The sequence below is a fragment of the Paroedura picta genome, chromosome 7, assembly GCF_049243985.1.
Source record: "Paroedura picta isolate Pp20150507F chromosome 7, Ppicta_v3.0, whole genome shotgun sequence".
Classification (NCBI taxonomy): domain Eukaryota; kingdom Metazoa; phylum Chordata; class Lepidosauria; order Squamata; family Gekkonidae; genus Paroedura; species Paroedura picta.
This window is the reverse complement of record NC_135375.1, coordinates 114,176,545-114,201,922: the sequence shown is the minus strand read 5'-3', so window position 1 is coordinate 114,201,922 and position 25,378 is coordinate 114,176,545. Positions and strand designations below refer to the sequence as shown.

Sequence of the window (25,378 nt, the reverse complement as noted above, 5' to 3'; positions counted from 1 at the left end):
GTGACTCATTCTGCTATGGGAACTCAGATGGCTAATCTGTACAAAACTTAATTCTTTCTCTCTCTGATAAAGAGAGAATGGAGTCTGTGGTGCTCTGAACATGTGGGACTCTTGGAGGCTTCTGCCTTCAGTTTCTGAATGTTGCTTTTTCTGAAGTGTGTTTCTAGCCCTTATGAAGAAAAGGGGGAATGTGACCATCATTGTGCCTTGTCCCTCAGCAAGGAAGAGGTAAACTTGGCTTGTTTTTTTCCAGAGAGAAATGAACTTGCCAATCCCTTGTGATCAGGTCTTCTGAAGTAGGTTTCAGTCAAAAACAAGAAGTTGCAGGTTACTGGCGGTGCGAAACAGAGTTCAGGTGCTGAGTCCTTTGCCTTTTTCCTGATAGGAATTACCCACTGTAGCAGATGTTGCATAAATTGTACAAGCCTGGCCCCATGACTTTTTAGAGAATAAAATACATCTTGGGAGATACACTAATGGAGTCCCAAAATACTGTGGTGTTTGGCCTTCAAGAGAGCCAGTTTGGTGTAGTGGTTAGGATTGCAGACTTATAATCTGGCATGAAAGATTCGATTCTGCACTCCCCCACATGCAACCAGCTGGGTGACCTTGGGCTCGCCACGGCACTGATAAAACTGTTCTGACCAAGCAGTGATATCAGGACTCTCTCAGCCTCACCCACCTCACAGAGTGTCTGTGGTGGGGAGAGGAAACGGAAGGTGATTGTTAGCCGCTTTGAGCCTCCTTCGGGTACAGAAAAGCGGCATATAAGAACCAACTCTTCTTCTTCTGTAATATCAGGACTCACTCAACCTCACCTACCTCACAGAGTGTCTGTGGGGGGGGAGAGGAAAGGGAAGGCGATTGTAAGCTGCTTTGAGCCTCCTTCGGGTACAGAAAAGCGGCATATAAGAACCAACTCTTCTTCTTCTGTAATATCAGGACTCACTCAACCTCACCTACCTCACAGAGTGTCTGTGGGGGGGGAGAGGAAAGGGAAGGCGATTGTAAGCTGCTTTGAGACTACTTCGGGTACAGAAAAGCGGCATATAAGAACCAGCTCTTCTTCTTCTTCAAAGTTATTTAAAGGACCTGTCATTTTAAAGGCTTGGCAGGCTGTCCAAAGCACAGCCTCCTGTTATCTGGCATAAGGGGCCCAGCTGTGAATCAGATCTGGACTCACCTTGACAGCAGCCACTATATTATTTTGTAGTATATCAAGCTAAGGTGTTCTCTTCCATTGTCCAGGTGCCTGCAATTTCCACTACAGCGCAATCAATTCAAGCTTTCTTTCTTTATGCCCTGTTGTAGCCTCCAGTATGTGTTTTGAGTTCCAACTTGGAACTATTTCATTGAAGCCTTAGACGGCAGCAGTTAAATATAGATTCTTTTTTTAGATTGTGATTCTTTGCCTGTTTTACTATAGTGCTCAAAGAACCTTTTTCAGGCTGCGGACCGGTGGGGGAGAGGGTGATCTGAGCACCGCATATGTGCGAAATTGCTGCGCATGGCGTAAACGCGCATGCACTGACCTGCCGTGCATGTGCGTTTGCGCTGGCGGCCGCACTTCCCTCTCCCCCCCTCCCGCAAAAAGAAGCTTGCCGGGCCGCAAGCCAATCGGCTGCTTGTGGCCTGGGAAGTTTCTCACTGCAGGGGGGGCGGGGAGAGGGAGCCGCAGCCCAGTGCTGAGGCCTTCGCGGCCCGGTGGTTGGGGACCACTGATATAGAGGATGGAGCAGAGTTGTTCTCTCTTGGCCTGGAGGGACGGATTAGAACTTTGGCTCTTGACCCATATCAATTCGAATTTCATCCTGGCCACAGGGGGAGACAGTATTGGTCACCCTGATGGATGATCTTCGTCACCAGCTGGATTGATGTGGGTCGGTTTAGTTTGTTCTGTTAGATCTGTCGGCCACCTTTGATGTGGTCAACCATGAACTGCTGGGTCACCGCCTCGGCTGGATGGGGATACGGGGCAGAGCTCTTAGCTGGTTAAGCTCCAGAGGGTTGCTGTGGGGGATGAGTTCTCGCACTGCCATTGACTCCTTTGTGGAATTCCTCAGGGCTCTCCCCCATGCGTTTCAACGTCTTTTATGCACCCTCTGGCCCAGCTGGTGTGAGGTCACGGGCTGCATTGTCATCAGTATGCTGATGACACCCAGCTCTATCTCCTCATGGACTACTGCACAGACTCCCCGCTGGAACCATTTGACAGATTTTTAGAAGCAGAACTCAACTTACGACTGTGCCCCAGGCCAGGAATCTGGAAGGGACTATACATGCCTCATTAACCATGGAGGCACAGGTCAAGAGGTTAGCCTGCCAGGCATTTTTCCACCTTCGCCAGCCTCGGCTATTAGCGCCCTACCTGTCCTCTGAAGACCTGGCCACAGTGATACATGTGACAGTCACCTCTAGAATAGATTTCTGTAACTTGCTCTATGCAGGCTTGCCGTCGTTGATCCAGGAATTGCAGCTTGTGCAGAATGCAGCTGCTAGGGTCTCCACAGGAACATCTTGGAGGGCCCACATCCAGCCTGTGTTGAGGCAGCTGCATTGGTTGCCGGTTGCAGCCCGAATACGGTTCAAGGTTTTGGTTTTGACCTTTAAGGCCTTTTGTGGTCTGGGACCCACATATCTGTTGCCCCATGCTCCCTGCAGGGCTTTGTGCTCTGCGGGTACTAACTTGCTGTTTGATCCCTGCCCTAGAGGGGATGTGCCAGTGTTTTTCTCTTGCATTCCCTTGCATACCCAGGGAATTGCTGCTCACAACTGTAGGATGATAGATGAATTTCCTCCAGGCCAGGTTCAATTCTGGATATTTTTAGTGGGGCGGAGGATAATTTGGGCATGAAATTAGGGTCACTGGGGGTGGGCAGGTAGTTTTGAGTTCCTATATTGTGCAAGGGGTTGGACTAGATGACCCTGGAGGTCCCTTCCAACTCTATGCTTCTATGATAAATGCAGTGCAGAGGTAGTTGGTTAATAGGGGATCTGCCCAACTTTCCTATAGTTGCCTATTTCCCAATCCCTTGTTTTGCATTGTTGTATACTCTTGAGAGCTGAAGCATCTGCTGGAGGGAGTAGCTGCTGCTCAGCAGGAATTTTCATTGGTGTTCTTCCTCTCTTCTAGAATGTCATATCCAGGATATCCTCCCTCGGGGTACCCTGCTTTTCCTGGTTATCCTGTAAGTATTAACTGGTTTATAATTTAAGCCAATTCGTGGGTTTTGTCTGTGTGCCATACTAGTGTGACGAATAAAATATTACATGGTTTTCATAGTATTGTTTGCTGTTTGTATTACACTGATTTTATTGTATTGGTTTCTAGTTCTGTGATCTGCTTTGAGTCTCAGAGAGAAAGGCAGGCTATAAATGCCGTAAATACACAAGTGGTTCTCAGTGAGTACCTGTCTATGCCAGGGGTAGTCAAACTGCGGCCCTCCAGATGTCCATGGACTACAGTTCCCATGAGCCCCTGCCAGTATGCAGATGAAGGCTAACCTGATGATCTGTGCTTCCTTTTGAATTGTTGTGAGGTTCCTGCAGATTGCCTCAATCATGAATCCTTGGCTTGATGCACGAGATTGATTTATTGAAAGGAATACAAGTAAACCAGATCAGTAGTTTGTCAGAAGTGGCTTATAATGATTTGAGTTTATATCCCTGCACTCCCCACCCCTCCCTCTGGAATCCAGGTTGGGTAGGAGAAGCACCAAAGCCAAAAACAAAGAGGCAGTGAGAAATCAACAGATTCTTATCAAGGATGCTGGCTGGTCTTCCTAGAAACACTTGGAAGGCAGATGGGGAATGGTGTGAAGACAGAACGAAGAAAGGCTCCCCAAAGGCCAGGCAATAAAGCAATATGAATTGGCAAGCATTCCTACTTCTGCATCCCTCTTCGCTAACGAAAGAAGAAAAGCAGATTAATAAGTAAATATAGTTATGGGAGTCTCACCCTTGTGCTTAAACACCAGTGAGCAGAAACTGTGCATTTGGGGCTGACAGTTTAATTGTTTGAGTGATGCAACTCTTAATATTTTTGTTTATCAAGTGCACTTTATTTTTGCCTTAAGAGGGTGATGTTTATTCATTGAATGGCCTGTGCCGTGTAGCCAGGAGATACGAAAATTGTCTGGCAATGTAGTGTTTGGAGGTGGCTTGCCCTTTCCTGCCTCTGCCTCATGACCCCTAGCGCTCCTTGGAAGAAGTCCCACCCAAATCCTTGGAGGTCTCCCATCCAAATACTAGCCTGGGTTGGCCTGCAAGATCTGTTGAGTTTGGGCTTGTCTGGGCTGTGCCCCTGCCTGGATGGCCCAGGTTAGTCTTGTCAGATTCTGGAATCCCAGCAGGGCTAGTATTTAGATGGGAGACCACTACAGACGGCCAAGGATGCTGTGAAGAGGCAGGCAATGGCCAAGCAACCCTGAACGGCTCTTGTCTTGGAAACCTTACAGCAGGGGTAGTCAACCTGTGGTCCTCCAGATGTCCATGGACAGCAAATGCTGTCAGGGGCTCATGGGAATTGTAGTCCAATGACAACTGGAGGACCACAGGTTGACTACCTGTGCCTTACAGTAGCAATCCCCAACCTGTGGGCCGCGGACCACATGTGCTCCATCGACTAATTGGAGGTGGGCCACGAAGGACGCCTTCTCCCCCCCCCCCGGCCCTTTACTTCATCCCCCCCAGCCCTTTACAACATACTTCCGGTGTCCTTGTCTCCCATCACTCCCAGATGGGACTATCTCGTTGCAGAGAAACAAGCTCAGGGTTCCCATTGATTTGTCATTGTCATGAGTTAAAATTTCCATGAAAATAAAATGTTCCTTATGTTCATTATTGTGGCGTGTCTGTATCTTATTTTGAAGGGATGTTTAAACATTACCATAGCGATCAGAGAGCGTTAGGGCAGTGGTTGAGAGTAGAGGAGTAAACTACCCCCCCCCCCCACTGAGCCTCAGTAAAATTGTCAAGCATTGAGTGGTCCCCAGTGATAAAAAGATTGACTACCCCTTCCCTACAGGATTGCCATAAGTCAGTAATGACTTGGCAGCTCACTAACTTCAGCCTTGCTCAGGTATTGCAATTGGAGAGCTGTGGCTTCCTTGATGGAGTCAATCCGTCTCATGTTGCCTTCAATATCTTGAGCATTGTTTCATCACTATTTTGCAAGTTTTGCAGAGGCAAATTCCCATCAAGCCTCCTAGTGCCTCTTTTCCCAGTTCAGTCTGTTCCACCTCCTTTCTCCTGGCCTCATGACCAGTCTGGGAAACAGTCGTGATGCATAGTTTGAAAATTCCTGTATAGGAGAAGTGTATTAAGGATGAAAGCATAGTGTTAGCATGTAACACTCATCTGTTCCACATTATATATTTCTGGTATGGCCTTGGAGGAGGAGCGTGTCTCATGGCTTAAGTGCCACTCTGCGCTTAACACCCAGTCAGGGTGGCAATTCCACCTCCTCCTACTGACTTGCCTGTCTGTCCAGCAACCAGCCATTCACCTTCTGTCCCCCACCCCTGATCACCCCCTCCTCCTTCCACTTCCCTCTGAGGCTTGGAGGCTGCAGATCCCTGCTGAGAGCTGCCCCTGCCAGTGAATTCCATAACAGCTGCCTGCAGCCTTTCCAGATTCTGGGGGGAGGGGGAGGTCGTCTGCAGAGTTCTTCCACCGTTACCCCCCCTACAACTAATGCCTGTTGTATCCCTGAATGCAATGGGCATGGCCCCTAGTAAGAATACAAGAACACTGCTGGATCAGACCAGTAATCCATCTAGTCCAGCATCTTGTCTCACACAGTGGTTAACCAGTTCCTCTGGAAAGCCAACAACAGATCATACAGCAGGGGTGGCCAAATTGTGGCTTGTGAGCCACATGTAGCTCTTTGACACCCAACACAGCATGAGAGCAGGTAAGGAGGGAGCAGGTTTTGTCCCTTTAAATTTTGAGTTTTTGGGCTCTGCAGCTGTGCATGATACCTTCCCTTCCATCTTCCTTTTAAGCCTCCGGGGAGGGCGGTATAAAAGTATGATAAATAAATAAATAAATAAATAAAATCATGGCTGTGCTCCGTGCCTTCTCTTCCTCCTGAATCCTAGCTTGCCTCTGACTTTGAATTTGTGTTTTGGGCTCCTCAGCTGTACCCTCCCCCCTTTTTAGATCATGGCTGTTCTCTGTGTCTTAGAATCATAGAGTTGGAAGGACCTTCAAGGGTCATCTAGTCCAATCCACTGTACACAACTGCCTGCTCACCTACAGTAGCTCCAATTTCCCCCCCACACAAACACCAAAAATCTCCAGACTCTCCACTGAGGAACCACTCTAACTGTCAGGAACTTCTTCTGGATATTTAGCCAAAATTCTTTTGCATTCATTTCAACCCATTGGTTCTGGGACAACAGAAAACAACTCTGCTCCATCTTCTGTATGACAGCCCTTCCGTTATTTGAAGATGGTTATCATATCACCTCTTAATCACCTTCTCTCCAAGCTAAACTGACAAGGTCCCACAACCTTTCCTCATACAACTTGGTCTCCAAACCCCTCGCCATGTTTGTAGGTCTCCTCCGGACACGCTGCAGTTTCTCTGCTTCTTTCTTCAGTTGTGGTGCCCAAAACTGAACCCAGTACGCCAAGCGAGGCCGAACCAGAGCAGAGTAAAGCGGTGACATTACCTCACGTGGTCTGGACCACTATACTTCTATACAGCCCCAAATCCCATTTGCCCCTTTAGCTACTGAGTCACACTGCTGCCTCCTGTTCAGTGTCTGGTCTACTGAGACCCCCAAGACCTTTTCACACATGTTATTGCCAAAACAAGTCTCGCCCATCCTATAGTGATGCATTTGATGTTTCCTACCTAAATGCAGAACTATATTTTCCTCTGTTGAAATTCATTTCATTGTGTCAAGGGCAAACAAAACTCACAATCAGGCTTCTGTAGAAAGAAAGCTTTAATTGGAAGTAGATCTGATCACTTTAACATCTGAAGTAAAGACTGTTCGATATCGGGGATGCAAGCAGTTATCAATACAATTCCTCTGCCAAAACCAGGCCCGTTCCCTCACCCAGGTGCCATCCCAGGCTTCCTGCCAAAGTGTCTGAGTTAGCGGGGTCTTGGTCAGCCCGGCCCCCGGGCTGCAGATAAGGGACACTGGCAACAATGTATCACAGCAGGGAGAACATGCAGTGTGAAAGCGGAGGGATCAAAGGAAGGGGGGGGATCAAAGAGATACTACAGAGCCATAAGCATTTTGGTTACATGGGAAAGGCAGCAAGAGCACAGCACACAAAGATGGATGGAATCAAACATGGCAGAGAGCAGGGAACTGATCCTGACACATTGATTATAGCAGAAAGGGAGCTGTGATGCTGTTTCAAGAGTCTTTCTCCTTCAGGGCATTCCCTGTCCCAGTGATTCTTAGTGTGTGGATCTGGAGAGTATGGCCATCTGTCTGGTGTACCACCTGCCTAATGCCCTGCCAACTTTTCTGGAGCTGGTGGCTGTGTGGCCTTGAAGTTATCCTTCTAGGATCCTGGGGGACTTCAGTGTCCACACAGAGAAGCTAGGCCCCATGCAGAATATGGACCTGGTATCTGCCATGGGAACTTGGCTCTCCCAATTTGTAACTGGCCCCATGCATCAAGCAGGCTGCACTCTGCATGGATACATATTAGTCCAGTACAATCTACAGGACTGCCATGGTTGGACTATTTTTGTCTTGAGGGCTCAGGCTTGAGGCTTTATTCTAGAGTCTCTCTTTCTGTAACTGAATATTGAATTTGCTTATATCAAAACTTGTCCTACATTTATTGCATGAACAGTTTTAATCAGATTTGCAGCCAGTAACCAAAACATATTTGTTGTATGGCTTGGATTTTATTTATTTAACCTTTACCCAAATGCGGGAAAGGAAATGACCATTTCAACCTTTTCTTTCAGCGCATTTGCTCAGTTGAAGGTGTTCGATGCCAGAACTTTGTATGGTTGTATTAAATGACTAAAGATACTTGCAAGGGAACTTTTGTGGTACGGTAATTTAAGATCCCTTTTGCACTTTGCTAAGTCCATATCTACTGTTGTGTTTAGCCTACAGGGCAAGAATCTGTTTATCCACCTGCCGGGCAGTATCCTTACTCCACTGTACCTGGAGGTTTTCCGCCTATGGGGGTTGGTGCATATCCTTCTGCTTCACCAGCAGGTGGATTCCCAGGGGTTGCTGGTTATCCTGCACCTGGTGGATATCCACCTGCACCTGTTGGTTACCCTGGAGCTCCTCAACCTGGTGGGATGTCAACTTACCCTGCAGGTACTGTGCCAACATAGTATGTTGCTCTGTATTGTAATTGAGTATATCTATTTGGTTATACAAACAAGAAAATGTGACCATATTAGATTTAAGGATTGCCCCTGACTTTCCGGTGACTGAGATCAGTTCCCCTTGAGAAAATCAGTTCCCCTTGAGCAGCTTTGGACTCTGGCATTATACCCTGGTGAAGTCACTTCCATCCCAAGGCATCACTCCCAACCTAAGGGAGAACTGATCTCTGGAGCTGGGCCATCTGCTGTGATCCCAGGCCCTGTATGGAGGCTGGCAACCCTAGAAAGGGGGAAGGTAGCAAGAAAAGCGAATCGGCTATGGGGGCGTTTCAGTAAAGGGTTTGAAGAAATAATGGGGGGGGGAGTGGGATGCCTCTTGCAAATCTTTGAGGGTTTCCATTAGCATGTCATATTCCAGATTCTGTTGACATTTACTGTTCTGTCCCAGGCTGATACATTACATTGGGGGTGGGGGGGAGTCATGGTATTTCATATAAATGTCAACTTCGGTTTCTAAGCTGATAGATTTTAACTAGCCCATGGAACCTTTTTTTTTTTTTTTTTTTTTTGCAATAGTGCGGAATGAAAGGGCGATTGATGGAATAAAGTCTCATGTATTTCTTAATTATTTTAATTATGAACAAGACGTTTAATAAATAGCATTCAATTTATTGCAAGCAGCAAAGCAGTATATTGCAGCATGTTGGAAACATCAAGGCATTTAAACATTTCGAACATTAGAACAGCATTTAAAAGCATATATGTAAATATTTAACAATACCATAAAAAGATATAAAAACAAATGCAACCAGGGAGGAGGGCCAATAAATGGGGGTACATTAAATGAAACAAAGAAGTCTTCGCCTACTGGCAAAATTCTATGACAGATGAAGGCAGACTAATCTCCCCAGGAAGAGACCGTTCCAAGAAGGTCCTTTCTTGGGTTGCTGCCTCAGACGGTTGGGGCCCCTGAAGGAAGAAGGGCTGGCTGTTGATAGAAAGAATCAGGGCTGGTGTGTTTGGCAGCAGCAACAGCAGCAGCAGGGATTCTGGTGAAATGGCATAGCCCAAAAATATAAAATGGGATACACAGTGTCTAACAGTTATACAAAAAAACAAAATCCACTGTGTAAAGACAACATAACAAGAATTGGTACAATATGAAGAAAAGCTTTATCAAATGCTTTGAAAGCAATTTATAGAAATACTGAAAAGACATGAAGAATCTGCAAGAATGCCACTGGAAATTCCAAATCCAAATGAGGAACCAGTAAATCCTGCGCTTCGCTCGCGAATGCTTCCTCAGTGGACCCCAACAAAAACTTTACTGCACATGTGCCTAAAGGTCTTTAGAAAATCACATCCTAATGAATTTCTTCATAGTTTAATTGCAGAGTGACAGCTTGGAGTAGTGGTTAGGAGTGCGGACTTCTAATCTGGTGAGCCGGGCTTGATTCTGCACTCCCCCACATGCAACCAGCTGGGTGACCTTGGGCCTCACCTCCCTCACAGGGTGTCTGTTGTGGGGAGAGGAAAGGGAAAGCAAATGTAAGCAACTTTGAGAAAAGCAGCATATAACAGCCAACTCTTCTTCTTCTTCTTCTTCTTCTTCGTTTTTGCAGTTTGTGTTTCTTTTGGATTGCAGTGGCATCATGTATCTTCTTTTTATCCCAGGTTCTGGATTTGGGGCACCCTCTAATGGTTCCAGCTTTGGCTATCCACAGCCCCCGTCGCAGAGTTATGGAGGAGGTGGACCAGCACAAATACCAGGTACACAGAGATATTCTTGTCCATTTATTGCAATTCTTCCAGGGGTGGAGTCAATCTCAGAAAATATAAGACCACTAAAGCAAATTTTGGTTCAAGCAACATTGTAGATAGAAATTGTTTTTTTCACATGAAGCAGTAATTAGAGTGCTGTTGCAGTTCCTTCATGTACTGTGTTCCACTCCCACCTGCCATGCGGGTGAAACAACATCTCCACATATTCTTAGTTTATTGTTTATAGGGCTGGAGGTCCCAAATGACCCTGGAGAAAATTTCATTGCTTTTCTGTTTAACTTGTAAACCACAGTGTGGAATTATGGTTAGAAAATCGTTCTCAGTAATCAGGCTAGCACCAGTGCCCATGGAACATTCTGCCTTATCATTAGCCAAGAAGGGAAGAAAAAGAGCTTGTATGGTGTGCCCATGGTCACTTCAGTTCTTTGAAGGCTGCTGGTATCAATTAAGGCCGTCTAATGAAAACTTGGAAGGCCGAGCGTCAAAGAATTGAGGCTTTTGAACTCTGGTGCTGGAGAAGACTCTTGCGAGTCCCTTGGACTGCAAGGCGAACAAACCAGTCAGTCCTAGAGGAGATCAACCCTGACTGCTCTTTAGAAGGCCAGATCCTGAAGATGAAACTCAAATACTTTGGCCACCTCATGAGAAGGAAGGACTCCCTGGAGAAGAGCCTAATGCTGGGAGCGATTGAGGGCAAAAGAAGAAGGGGACGACAGAGAATGAGGTGGCTGGATGGAGTCACTGAAGCAGTAGGTGCAAACTTAAATGGACTCTGGGGAATGGTAGAGGACAGGAAGGCCTGGAGGATCATTGTCCATGGGGTCGCGTTGGGTCGGACACGACTTCGCACATAACAACAACAAAATGAAAACTTGATATTAGCAGCCTTCGAAGAACGCTGAAGTGGGCAGGGGCACACCATATAGTTACAAGCTCTTGTTCTTAGGAGACTGTAAGGGCCCACATCAGTGGTCCATCTCAATCAAGACAGATCCCCAGAATGGGCACCAAGGCTAAAGTGTGTCGGCTGCTACCCTGACCATTAGGAACTAGATAGCCTCATGTGCAAGTCCTGTTTTCACACTACTTGTCTCACAGTGTAACAGATGGCCAGGGAGCTTCAGTCAGCTTGGGGGATGACCTCTTGAATGTTGCTTCAGGGAGAAATGTGGGGTGTAAATATCCCAATAAATTGTAAGTGGTGATGGAAATTCCAGATTTCGGTTGATGCATGACTAGATGTTTCTGTAAACTGGAAGAGATGGAAGGAGAAGGTACCCATGAAGGCCTGAAGGTATGGGTCCATAGCATAGACCATTTACACACTGGAAACTTCACTGCCCCAGCTCCCGTGCAGGAGCACAAATTGGGGGTGGATGAGGCACACCGGGCCAAATGCTCCCCGTGTGGATGCAGGAAGAGGTGGGGCAACCTGCCACCACTGAAACTCCAGCCTGCAGCCCAGGCTGAAACCTCCAGTGCGTAAACCGTCTTAGAGATGCGCTCTGATTTAAAAATCCCCCATCTATTGTTAGCTATTAGTCATAATAGTCAAATGGGGTTTCTGGACTCAGAGACAAAATGCCTCTGGTTTTCAGATGCTGGGATGTAGCCAGCAGGTGAGAGGTGCCTATGGGCTTCCTTGACTGGTCACTGGTGGAATCAGGCTGGAGGGCTAAATGGGCTGCCACATTTCTGTGTTGATGTTGTTATGTCCCTTCACAAGTCCTGGCAGTATTGCATGTTTTGCATGCCACTGGAATTATTCAGGAGGAGAATTTCTAACTAAAGATTAATTCTATCATTCAAGAACTATCTAAATTGACAGCAGGTGAACATATTGCTCTAATGTTTTGTGTTTTCCTTTAGCTGGGTATCCTGGTGGTCAAACACCTACTCCAGTACCTCCTCAGGTATGTTATTTATACTTCTCTTCAAACATTATGGGTTTTGTTGGGGGAAATGTGACAGGGAATATATATAATATGTAAGAAGATCATAGTATGACGAAGAGTGCTTGCACTCGAAAGCTCACACCCTGAATAAATCTTTGTTGGTCTTAGAGGTGCTACTGGACTCTGATTATATTTTGAGGCAGCTTGCCATGGGGGCCCCTGGACTTCCCATCAAAGGACCAACCTTGCTTAACTCCCAAATTCTGTAAAATTTGGACTGTGGGACAGATTACCTGCTTCTCCTAGAGAGGGGGAATGTCCTAAATTCCATTGAGGTTTCTCAGGTCTTACTTGAATTCTGGCTTTCCCTCAAACTTAAATATACATAAATCAGAAGAACCTTGCCAAGCTTTTAAATTGGGCGATCTAAAGAAAAAAACAAACCTGTCGATGTGTCATATGTAATACTTTACGAGCTCAGGCTGGGTGAGAGCTCAAACCTCAAATAGATAGGTTTGGGTTAAAAGTGAAGGGAAACTTCCTAAATTTAAGAATATTATATGGAATGGAATAAATTGATTGCAAGGGTTGTGGAGTCCTCTCCTTTCTCTCATTGGAAGAGCCTCCTTTGCTTAAACAGGTCAGTAAAATCTGTCTACATCCATTCTTTCTCTGCAGTTCTTTTACAAAGAAACTGAGTTAAAGACTTCTTTTTTACATTAAGGGGTGAGGTCAAAATATTAAAAAATGTGAGGTCAAAATGCAAAAAAAAAAGATTTAAAACATTTTAATCACTTGGGAGTCAGATGTGGGAACCTCTAGGTGAGGTTTGTACCTTTTCTTGAGAGGCTTTCTCTTCTAGGGTTGGGCGCTTCTGCAAGCCTTGGCCGCTTCTCTGATCACCGAAGTGGCTGAGGCACGCCGAGGCACCCAACCCTGTTCTGTCCTCTTTGAGGACTCTAGCCATCAATGATTCCAGCAGGTGCTTTGAAATTCTAATAGCTATTGATTGATGACAAATTGTCCGGCATCTGGTGCATTGAGTCCTGTTTCTCTGGAGAAGAACCAGGGATGAACCATTCAAATAAATGCATCTAGTTGGGGGGGGGGGGGCATGCTCAGCTTCCTGATGGTAGCTGTACATATATGTCAGCATGGCTCTCTCCAAAGGACTGACTCCCGAGACTTGTGTTATTATTAAATAAAAATTCTGTGTAATAATGCCAAGGTTTCTTATCTCTAGTCTGCAGCAGTGTCTCAAAGTACTCAAGGCACAATTCGACCAGCTCCCAATTTTGATGCAGGGAGGGATGCCGAAGTTCTTCGCAAAGCGATGAAGGGTTTTGGTAAGAGCCCGCCTGTTTTATGACTTACATTTATTCATGCTTGAATTTGCTGAAGCCCAACATTTTTCTCTACCTTTTCTTTATATGTCAGTGGGTATCTTTAATCTTTGTATCTCAAATTGGTATATTTAATTCAACTAGATTAGGCTTGTTGGTATATCATCTGAAAACATTCTGGAGTGCAGTTTTGGGAAGGTGTCACCAGGGATAAGGCATTTAGGTAGTTGTATATTTTTTGTGGAATGGCACAAAAGTTAAAACACAGATGCAACTGAAAAGGAGGTTGGGGATTAGTAAATATTGGAGAAGCTGTCATGTTGATCATTTAAATCATGCCACTATACCCAGCCAGGGTAAAAATCCATTTTGGTGCTACACTTTCTCCAGATATTTGATATCTTTCTCCACAGCACAAAATATTGAAAAGTTTTTTTTTTATAGTTTTAGAAAATCCAGAATATGCAGCAGTATTTTTAATTTATTTATTTTAGAAAAACCTTGGGGATATACAAAAGAAAAGGGAAAAGGGGAGGCGAATGGATTATAGAACATACATTTGTAGAAAACAATCATATAGCACAGTTATTTCCCTTTCCCGCAATCATAGAATCATAGAGTTGGAAGGGGCCATACAGGCCATCTAGTCCCACCCCCTGCTCAACGCAGGATCAGCCCTAAGCATTCAACACCTTCATAATAATGTTTAAGCGGTATTATAGAATCATACAGTTGGAAGGGTCTCCACGGTCATCTAGTCCAACCCCCTGCAGAATTCAGGAAATCCACAACTACCTGCCCACTGCAGTGACCCCAATTCTATGTCCAGATGATGCCCCCCCCCCACACACACACACCGGAATCACTGGCCAGTGTGGCCTGGAATAAACTTGCCTTCTGATCCCAAAGTGGCGATCAGCAATTCCTTGAGTATGCAAGGAAGGGCCAGAAGGGACAAACACTGGCACATCCCTTTCTGCCCACCAACATCTGTTTGAATCAATTTCCACATATTATGATAGTTAATTTCAAAAAGATTACAGTTTTGCCAAGTCATGTTTATTCCCAAATATTTAATAGGTTCTGTGACTGTTGAGCAATGTTATGTTTTTTATAATCTTTTCTTCTTGTTACATTACAATATTATCATTTTGGCTTTTTTTTCTTGTTAATTTTATAGCCTGCTAGGGATCCAAATTCTTTAATATGTTCAGTCACGTACTGCAGTGATTTCTGGGGATTCAGGACAGTTAGAGAAGCAGCTGTTCGCTCTTGCTGCAGCCAGCGGTGCACCACGGGGGGGGGGGAGGCGTGGGCGTCGGAGCGCCTGTGGGCGCACACACGCAGGCACGGATGTCTGCGCCTGCGTATGTGTGCCTGCCGGCGCTCCCACACCTCCCCTCCCCACCCCCGCAGCATGGCGCTGGCTGCAGTGGGAGCGAACAGCCACTTCGGGCACCGAAGCACCCAACCCTATTTAGAACCATGTTGTCTGCTAACTTTTCATTTTGAATTGTGCATCATGCACTTTTAGTCCCTTAATTGTTTTCCTAATTATGCAGCAATGTTGATTGCTGCATAATTAAGAAAACAACTCAGAAATCTGAGGGAGGGGGTTGGCCACGCTAGTATCAAACTGGCTAGTATGGAACTCCACTGTGAAGGAGATTTGAAACAGAGACCTTTCTCCTTTCTAGGGACGGATGAACAGGCAATCATTGACGTGGTGTCCAGCCGTTCAAATAGTCAGAGACAACAAATAAAGGCTGCCTTCAAGACCATGTATGGCAAGGTACGATGGAATCCTCCAAAAGGAAGCTGATGGGCTTGTGAGTTTAACTAGGAGAGCAAACTGAGACCTGTCGTTTTGATGTAATTGTATGTTTTGGCTCTCGTTGAGGCAAAGCCTCTTTTTGGGGCCAGGGAGCACTAACTGAACTGGTTAGTGTTCATAGAATGAAGCATTCTTTTGGGGGTGTAGATAGAGAGGCAGTCTCAGATATGCAGGGCCCAGACCACGAATCGCCTTTATAGGTAAACTTGATCTGGAATTCAACTGAGAGCCAGTGCAGCTGTTCAGCAGGTTGAATATGTGTTCTCCAGGGCTTGCCCATAAGGACCCTGGCACCTGCATTCTGGACCATTGGCAATTTCTGTAGCAAGGATAAGGGCAGGCCCACATAGAGCTAGTTACAGAAGTCCAAACTAGAGATCACCGCTGCATGGATGACTGTGACTAGATGTAGTTCCGAGTAGGGAACTAGCAGCTTGGTGAACATGGAAAAATCCTAGCTATTCTACTCTCAAAACTAGTGCCTCTATAAAATCATAGAGTTGGAAGGGAACTCACAACAACAGTGCTGGAACTGACAACTGCCTACCCATCCACAGTGACCCCAGTTTCATGTACAAGTGATTCCTCCACCAAATATCTCCAGAATCCAGCCGGGCCTGAAGGAAATTCACGTACTATCCCACTGCAGCAATAAGCAGTGCCCTGGGTATGCAAGGAAGGGCTACAGGAGACAAACACTGGCACATCCCTTCCTGCCCACCCGCTCACTATCTGCCCAAGTTCATAACATCAGCATTTCTTTGAGATGATTATCTACCTTCTGCTTAAAAACTTACAAAGAAGGAGAACTTACCACCTCCTGGGGAAGCCTGTTCCACTGATGAAGCGCTCTAACTGTCAGGAACTTCTTTTGGATGTTTAGCTGAAAATTCTTTTGAATTTTTAACGCATTGGTTCTGATCTGATCCTCTGGGGCAATAGAAAACAACTCTGCTCCATATTCTATATCAGTGGTCCCCAACCACCGGGCCGCAACCCGGTGCTGGGCCGCGAAGGCCCCGGCACCGGGCTGCGGCTCCCTCTCCCCGCCCCCCCCCCACAGTAAGAAACTTCCCAGGCCGCAAGCAAATCGGCCGCCAAAGCCACTGTACTTCTTTTAATACAGCCCAAAATCCCATACCGCATTTTACCAGTTTGCCAATAAGAATATCATGGGAACCTTATCAAAAGCATTACTGAAATCATGGTAAACAATGCCCACAGCCTTCCCCTTTTTCCTTCCTTCCTGTGTGCTGAGGGATGGGATGAAGATTAAAAGGGGTGTGAGCATAATTGTATCTCATATGCCTTCTCTTGTGAAACCTCCTCCCACTGCCTATGTACCATTATTCCCAATCATCTGGATCCCTGACCCCCCTTTGTACCCGCCCTTGATCAGCTCCCTTTTCCTTGCCAGACTTGGATCTTAAATTCTGGCCTGGCAGCATAGCCTGTGCCCATAAAATTAGGTCCACCAATGTCCAATCTTATCTATAATCGCTGGACTAGAGTATGGGTGATCTAGGTTCAAATCCCCAGTTTGTCTATGGAAGCTTTCTGAGTGATCTGAAGCCTTACCTACCTCACCAGGGTGTTGTGAGGATGAAATGGAGGAGGGAAGAACGATGTCAGCCCCTTTGGGTCCAGAACATGGAGAACGGCAGGATATTACTACGTATAGAATGAGTGCCCGAAACAGAATTCAGAATGTCAGTCTATTATGGTGTGCACATATTTCTGATGTTTGATATTCTAATTGGGCAGGATTTAATTAAAGACTTGAAGTCAGAGCTGAGTGGAAATATGGAGGAGCTGATCCTTGCGTTGTTCATGCCAAGCACTTACTACGACGCATGGAGCTTACGGCATGCAATGAAGGTATGGTTCTCTGTTGGGCTTATCTAGATGTTAAATATCAGAAGATTAGAATAATCAGGAATAGTTTTAAACTCTTGCCTGGATTAAAATATTCAAATTTCCTTTCCAGTAACAGAGGGTTATCTTCTCTAGTGGAAGTCACTGGTAATAAGACAGCCAAGTCCAACTTTGGTCCGTGTTTCTTCTAACAGCTATGTTGGTCAAAATCCAAAATCTTGGAGTCACCAGTGGCTTGGAAGTTCTGACTACAGCTAAGAAGAGAGCTCTGCTTTTTTCTTCAGGAGAATGGGGAGGATCCCACTGTAGGCCTAGGAGCCTTCCTCCAACTTCAGTAGCTCTTCCTCAAGGGGAGGAATTTGGAGGAAGGCCTCAAACTTGACCCCAGAAAGAAGACGGGTATAAATATTTTGCTATTTTTAGCCAGAACAGCAGGCTTCCCCATGCCCCTGAGGTGCTGGGTGGATGGTTGTTGAGTGGGTGGGGGTGGGTTCTAGTTTGCTGCTGGGGTACAGGGGGTTTTAATGTTGGAGTTTTATTATTTCATTGTGGGGCTTTATTGTTGTAACCTGCCGCGAGATGGCTTGCTGATAGCGGCAGGTAAGAAATCTAATAATAAATAAAATATAAATAAATAGGTACTAAATAAACTTTACTTCATGGAGAGTGGGATAAAGGTGGGATCTACACCACTGAAAGGTAAACATTTGCTTATAGGAGAATTAAAAGGAAACTCTTGGGAACCGCACTGGGCAGGGGGGCTGTTTGGACCTGCAGATTCCTGCCTTTGAGGGCGAGCCCACCTCTCACTAATGGGAGGGGGGCTTTGCTGTGACTACACATTGCAGTCTTGTGCTAGCTGCGTGGATAAGAAATGAAGCTTGTACAAGATCACAGTAGCTTTCTGGGGCTGGGACAGGAGATGTTCCTGCTGGGTTTTGCACAATTACCTTTCTCGCACTTGTTTCTTAAACCTCGTTGTAGTGAACTTGCTTCTTTCCTCTTCTTGTAGGGTGCAGGCACCCAGGAGAGTGTGCTGATTGAGATTCTTTGCACAAGGACAAACCAGGAGATTAAAGAAATAGTCCATTGTTACAAGACTGAGTTTGGAAGAGACATTGAGCATGATATTCGAGCAGACACATCAGGACACTTTGAACGGTTACTTGTATCCATGTGTCAGGTGAGAGTCCTTCTGTCACAGCTGTTGGCATGTAGGGTAACCAGGACGGCAAGCCTGAAGTCAGAAGCTGAGCAGGGTTGGCTCTGCTTAGTACTTGTATGGGAGACCACCAAGGAAGCTAGGCTTTGCTACACAAAGGCAGGCAAGGGCAAGCCCCCTCTGAATGTCTTTTAAATCCCACGAGGGCAAATGTCCCCATCTTGAAGAAGAGAAAAAGGAGGATCCGAGTAACTGTTGACCTATCAGCTGGACATCTGTAGCTGGCAAAATTTTGGAACAAAATGATAATCTTGTGGACAAGTTGGTAAAATGCGGTATGGATCCTAATTCGGTCAAGTTGACAGATCACATCTAAAGTGTACTTGCTAATGCTTCATCATCCTCTTGGAGAAGAGTAACAAGTGGAGTGCCACAGGGATCTGTCTTGGGACCTGTGTTGTTCAACATATTTATAAATGATTTGGATGAGGGATTAGAGGGGGTAATTATTAATTTTGCAAACGACACTAACCTGGGAGGGGTAGCAAACAACCAAAGGCAGAAACGGAATACAGGATAATCTTGATAGGCTCAAGAACTGGGTTAAACTAAATCAAATGAAATTCAGTAGGGACAAATGTAAAGTTCTACATTTAGGAAGGAAAAACCATTTACACCAATATAGGATGGTGGAGACTTGGCAGTAGTAAGTGCAAAAAGGATCTAGGAGTCTTAGTAGACCATACATTGAACGTGAGTCAGCAGTGTGACTCGGTAGCTAAAAAGGCAAATGTGATTTTGGGCTGTACCAAACAAGAGTATCGTGTCCAGATCATGGGAGGTGATGGTACCGCTTTACTCTTCTCTAGTTTGGCTTCACTTGGAGTCCTGTGTTCAGTTTTGGGCACCCCAATTGAAGAGGGATGTAGACAAACTGGAGCGTGTCCAGCGGAGGGCAATGAAGATGGTGAGGGGTTTGGAGACCAAGACATATGAGGAAAGGTTGGGGGAGCTTGGTCTGTTTAGCCTGGAGAGGAGACGACTGAGAGGGGATCTGATAACCATCTTCAATAAGGGACCTGGAAGTTGCTATTTTATTGCAAAGGAACTTGAAGAACTGGTTAGAAAGGGAGATTGCAGAAATGCAAGTTATTACAACACTCAAAACCATGACATATCCTGGACTCAACAAGGATATAGGTTTTTTATCTCGCTATGCATGTTAACCTTGTTTAACTCGTGTATCCACATTCCTCACAATTTATTTTATTTGGGACAATGTGAATGTAAGGTGAGGTTATTGATATGTAATGGAATTTTGAGTTTAACTCCCTGGTCTTGGAATGAGATAGTTGTCAGTGCAGCAATTCACTGGCAGGAATGTTTCACACCTTCAATAAATCTTCATTGGTCTTAAAGGTGCCACTGGACTCTGATTTTCTTGGATCACAGTTAGATTCTGTCAGGATTGTAGAATCTCTGTCATAAATTAGCCTGAGTTCCTCCATGTCAGTTATATTGTTTTATAGTGCTTGGCGCCTGGGTGCTCCAGGTCCTGTATTTTTGCTAGCCATAAAAGTGAATAGTTTGTTTTGCTAACCTTATCACATGTTGTGGCCTCTCGGCTGAGCCTGGGTTTGTTGTCACCTCCCCAAGGCTATGAGAATGTATTTTTGTTTTTCTTACACATATGCCTTTTCTCTGACTCCCCTCCCTTGGGAACTGTCAAGTTTTGAGCGGGAGAATTGTATTGATAAGCAGAAGCAAATCTGTACTCTGGTCAGATTTGACTTCTCAGTCCTTAGCGTGTAGTACTTTCCAATAAAGCTTTCTTTAATTAAGAAGCCTGTTGTGAGTTCTCTTCACGTTTGACAGATTCTAATGACATTAATATTGAATAGGCGGCTCCATAGACTTATTTCAACTTGAAATAAAGAGGCTATCTGTAGACTGGTTGATGCCAGTTTACAAACAGAGTGCTTGAATGATACAGAACTGAACTGGCAAAAAGGAAGGACTGTGCCTTCCAGGTGTTTGATGCTTTTCTTTTGTAGGCCTCCATGGATATTCCTGGGAGGAATAGCAGAAATTCCTGTTTTATGCATATCTGTTAAATTAAGCGGCAACCCAAGATCAACTGAGCAGTGAAAGGGGCAGTTAACTCACTGGATCGCAGCACTCTACAGAAAGCCCGTAGTGCAGAAGTGATGGGGAAGAAGGGAGGAATGTAGGGCTTTTGTTTTGCCAAAATAGTGTTTAATTGCCTGCAGGGGAGTGACCAAGAGCTATAAATCAGGAAATCCCTCTCTCAAATCTTGCTGCTGTCAAGATTTCACTTCATTTGTGTTCAAACATTAATCTTCTGTGATGTATATGGAGGCCATTATTTAACCCTTTGATTTAATTTAAGAGGAATGTTAATTTAAATCAAAAGGGGAAGGTACATTGTATTTGGACTATTGTAGAATCATAGAGTTGGAAGGGAACTCCTGGGTCATCTAGTCCAATCCCCTGCACTATTTATTTCAAGTTGAAATAAGTCTATAGAGTCACCTATTCAATATTAATGTCTTTAGAATCTAACTGTGACAGGCAAGCTGGTTGGAGGAGGAGGCACTCAGGGGCGGGAGAGCTGCCCTGAATGGGTGTTAAGTGCTGAGTGGCAAGCCATGACACACACTCCTCCTCCAAGGCCTTACCAGAAATATTAAGTGGAACAGATATGCTTCCTGTGTGTAACTCTTACTTAACATGTTATGCTTAATACTTAGTGCCGAAGGCAGACTATTAATAGCATAAACAAAGTGAGCAAAATTGGGAGGAGTATGGATTGCACCCCATAGCTTGTTGTAACACACATATCCCAGGCACCTCCCAAGCCCTTGAGCAGCAGGAAATTACCAGCAGATTGAAAGACCCCAAGTCAATCTGCCAGGCACAGGACTGGTTGTGGCAGTTTCCAAACAGAGGGTGCCTGGGCATTGAGTGTTGCTGAGATGTTTGTTTTCCTTCACAGGGCAATCGGGATGAGAATCCAACAGTGGACTTCCAGCAGGCTCAACAAGATGCTCAGCGCCTTTACCAAGCTGGTGAAGGGCAACTGGGCACGGATGAGTCTTGCTTCAACATGATCCTGGCCACGAGAAGCTTCCCGCAGCTGAAGGCCACCCTGGATGCTTATGCTCAGGTAGTGGGCTGACCAGCCGGGGTGGGGCGAGTGTTGCGGCGTTCTGACCGGGTTCTGTGAAGGGGCGGTGCCATCCCAAGCAGAGCTGGCCTCTCTGTCATCTATGAGTGGCCTTTGGAGAGAGTAACTCTGCTTAGGAAGGCCCCCTTCTGGCCAGGGATGACGGGAACGAATGCAGTTGGGTTGGCCTCTGCTCAGAACTTCCACGCTTCTCTTTGCAGATGGGGAACCGTGACCTCCTAAGCAGCATCGGCCGGGAGTTTTCTGGGAATGTCGAGCGTGGCTTGAAGGCGATCGGTAAGAGGGTCTTCCTGCTTTAGACTTTACAAAGTGGGCCTTCAGGCAGCTGAGTCATCCCAGGAATTAATAGGTTAAGTATTTGAGGTGGTCAGGAGCTCCTGAAGGACACTTGACTGTTTCACTGCTCTGTATAAGGAGCAGCCTCTGGCTGCAGCTGAAGGGATCCTTTCCTGGGAGGAAGCTTCCCATAATGCACTGGCTCTTCCTTCTGATTCACCCTTGCTTCTTATGCGCGCAGCTTCAGGGTACAGCACCAGGGTTCAATGCAGAACAGGAGACCACTGGCAGATTGCCTTTGTGCACATGATTAATGTCTGTTTCAGGAGAGACTGAATGTTATGCTTTCTTTCAACTTGTCCTCCGAGCAGTCTCCCAGAAGTTGGGCCCCTTTGAAGAAGTTCAGAGGCTTCAGTAAGAGCCTTCTCCCACACCTGGCTACTTAAAGGCACAGCAGAGGTAGCCAGAGTTAAGTTCTGTAACTGCTTCTTCATGTTTCTTAAAAGTAGAATTTATCTTTAACAAGGAGAATTCACAGACCAGCTAAATACTCTGTCTGTGTCGTCTCCCATGTTCCAAGGCCAGATAGATGCAGAGGAGAGATCCCTCAATGGCTACTAGCCATGCCAAGTGGGGGGAACCAGCAGGTAAGCTAGGAAGGAGGCAACAACAGGCAGAGCCTCAGAATCTGCCCTCCCAAGGCAGAGGTCATTGACCTCTGCATAGGACAGGAGATTGGACCAACTGCCTGATCCCACAGGGCTCTTGTCATGTTCTTATGAGGGAAAAAGTTTTCTGAATGTTGCTGTACCTCAAAATGTTCTGTTATTAAATGTTGCCTCTTGGTGGAGGCAGAAACCTAAATTGTGTAGTGCGTGCCATTGTAACTATCTAGCATTAAGCGAGCTACTGTGGAACCCCACCCACTACCTTCCAGTATCTGTGGAAGGATCCATCGAAGGGGACCAGCCCTCAAGTGTGTGTGTCCTTCACTCAAGACACTTCTCTTCCTTTCTCTGCCCCCATCATTAATCCAACATTCTTCTGCCCTCCAGAGCAGCTTAATCCCAGCCCCTTCCCATTGGTTGATTGATTGATTGATGGTTGGGTTTGTAGACCACCCCTCTCAGGCAGCAGTCTCAGGGTGGTGGTGGTGGTGGTGGTGGTGGTGGTGGTGGTTGTTGTCAGCCATTCAGTCGAGTCCGATTCTTGGCGATCCCATGGAACAGCTGTCGCCATGATCCCTGATCCTACACCACCTCCCTCAGCTGTGCAGTGTTATGGCCAGCGTCCATCCCGATCGTGTCCAACCACCACACTCTTTGTCGGCCTGGTTTCCTTTCCCCACTGACCAGTCCTTGCACAATTGCTTTCTCCATTGGGTTGGATTGCATGATATGGCCAAAGAAAATGAGCTGGAGTTTCGTGATTTCGCCTACCCATGATATATCAGACTTTATGTGTTGCAGTAGTTCCTTGTTTGTGACTTTTGCTGTCCATGGAACCCACAGAAGCCTTCTTCAACACCAGAGTTCAGATGAATCTGTTGGTCAGTCAGTTCCTTCCCTTGTTTATCTTGGATAATACTTTTGCGAGTAGGGTGGTTAACAACATATAAACACCCGTATACATGCATGGATTCAAAACAGTGGACATTTACATTCTAATTTCCTATTTAAAATATAAATGCTCCGACCCTCCATCTAAATATATAACTCAATGGAGTTTTGGATCCGAGAGCCTGGACTCCTGAGCTGGGGAGAGGGAGAGAGGAAGGAAGCTTATTCCAGTGTTACTCTGTGCTTGCGTTGGCCTCAAGAAACAGCAAGCCCCACTTCCATTGTCCCTGCCTTGGCTTCCTTTGTGAGTGTGTGTTTGTGTGTCTAATTGTAATTTATTATATTTCCATTTCTAGGCTGCCCTTCCCCAATAGTGGGCTCAGAGTGGCTTACAACATTATAATCATTTTAAAATGTGAAACAAATTAAAACTTCCACAACCCCCCGTACCTTTTTAATAATTTCACCTACTGGCATGATAGAATTCTGTAGGCTTGGCAGGATCTGATATGGGAGATGGGGAGGAAAAGCAAAGCATGGAGAAAGGGGAATCAAAGCAATGCCATCTGGGGATAGGGAGCAGAAAGAAGAACCAATCAAAATATCTAGATGCCTATAAGGCATTAATAAAGCAGTCTGAGGTTAAAGATGGGTCCCAGCCGGGCTCTGTTGGCTACAAGCTATAGTTACTGGTGCTTTGAGATTTATTGTTGTTGTTAGGTGCGAAGTCGTGTCCAACCCATCGCGACCCCATGGACAATGATCCTCCAGGCCTTCCTGTCCTCTACCATTCCCTGGAGTCCATTTAAGCTCACACCAACTGCTTCAGGGACTCCATCCAGCCACCTCATTGAGATTACCTTGGGGTAATTACCTAGTGTGGATGGCTGTGATGACTAAGAGTCAGCATGGCTTTCTGAAGAACAAGTCATGTTAGACTAACCTTATCTCTTTTTTTTGAGAAAGATAAAGGTAAAGATAAAGGTATCCCCTGTGCAAGCACCGAGTCATGTCTGACCCTTGGGGTGACGCCCTCTAGCGTTTTCATGGCAGACTCAATACGGGGTGGTTTGCCAGTGCCTTCCCCAGTCATTACCGTTTACCCCCCAGCAAGCTGGGTACTCATTTTACCAACCTCGGAAGGATGGAAGGCTGAGTCAACCTTGAGCCGGCTGCTGGGATTGAACTCCCAGCCTCATGGGCAAAGCTGTCAGACGGCTGCCTTACCACTCTGCGCCACAAGAGGCTCATCTTGAGAAAGATACCGCCTTGCTAAATCAGGGGAATGCTGTGGACGTAGTTTACCTTGATTTCAGAAAGGCTTTGATAAGGTTCCACATGATATTCTTATTGACAAGTTGGTAAAATGTAGTATGGATCCTATTACTGTTAGGTGGATCGAGAACTGGCTGCAAGATCGCACTCAAAAGGTGCTTGTTCATGGTTCAGCATCCTCTTGGAGTAGAGTGACAAGTGGAGAGTCCCAGGGATCTGTCCTATGCCCTGTGTTGTTAAACATATTTATAAATGATTTGGATGAAGGAATAGAGGGGTTACTTATTACATTTGCAGATGACACTAAACTGGGAGGGGTAGCAAACACACCAGAAGACAGAATCAGTGCACATGATGATCTTGATAGGGTAAACTGGGCTAAAATGAATTTCAGTAGCGATAAATGTAAAGTTCTTCATTTAGGTAAGAAAAATCATATGCATTACTATAGGATACGTGAGACTTGTCTTGGCAGTAGTACGTGTGAAAAGGATCTGGGGGTCTTAGTGGACCATGCACTGAACATGAGTCAGTGGTGTGACTCAATGGCTAAAAAGGCAAATGGTTTTTTGGGCTGTTTTTTAAAAAGTATAGTGTCTAGATAATGTGAGGTGATGTAACCACTGTACTGTGCTCTGGAAAAACCTCCCTTGGTGTCCTGTGTTCAGTTTTGGGCAGCACAAATTAAGAAAGATGTTCAGAAACTGGAGCATGTCCAGAGGAGGGCTATGAAGATGGTGAGAGGTTTTGCAGTCCAGGTTGTGAGGAAAGGTTGAGGGCGCTTGGTCTGTTTAGCCTGGAGAGAAAGTGACTAAGAGGTGATATGATAACTATCTTTATATACTT

At 45.7% G+C, this 25,378-nt stretch overlaps 1 protein-coding gene across 6 annotated transcripts in view; it reads left to right on the top strand.

Moving 5' to 3' along the window:
• ANXA7 (annexin A7) overlaps positions 1 to 25,378 on the top strand; it is a 35,450-nt gene that overhangs the window by 5,076 nt on the left and 4,996 nt on the right. For all 6 annotated transcript variants that reach the window (XM_077346045.1, XM_077346039.1, XM_077346040.1 and 3 more), the window contains exons 3-12: positions 3,134 to 3,188; positions 8,093 to 8,312; positions 9,998 to 10,093; positions 11,975 to 12,018; positions 13,244 to 13,346; positions 15,041 to 15,135; positions 16,942 to 17,055; positions 18,065 to 18,235; positions 21,231 to 21,401; positions 21,623 to 21,698. In XM_077346045.1, the coding sequence (XP_077202160.1) occupies positions 3,135 to 3,188; positions 8,093 to 8,312; positions 9,998 to 10,093; positions 11,975 to 12,018; positions 13,244 to 13,346; positions 15,041 to 15,135; positions 16,942 to 17,055; positions 18,065 to 18,235; positions 21,231 to 21,401; positions 21,623 to 21,698 (1,144 nt within the window). In that variant the 5' untranslated portion in view covers position 3,134. The remainder of the gene's footprint in view (positions 1 to 3,133; positions 3,189 to 8,092; positions 8,313 to 9,997; positions 10,094 to 11,974; positions 12,019 to 13,243; positions 13,347 to 15,040; positions 15,136 to 16,941; positions 17,056 to 18,064; positions 18,236 to 21,230; positions 21,402 to 21,622; positions 21,699 to 25,378) is intronic.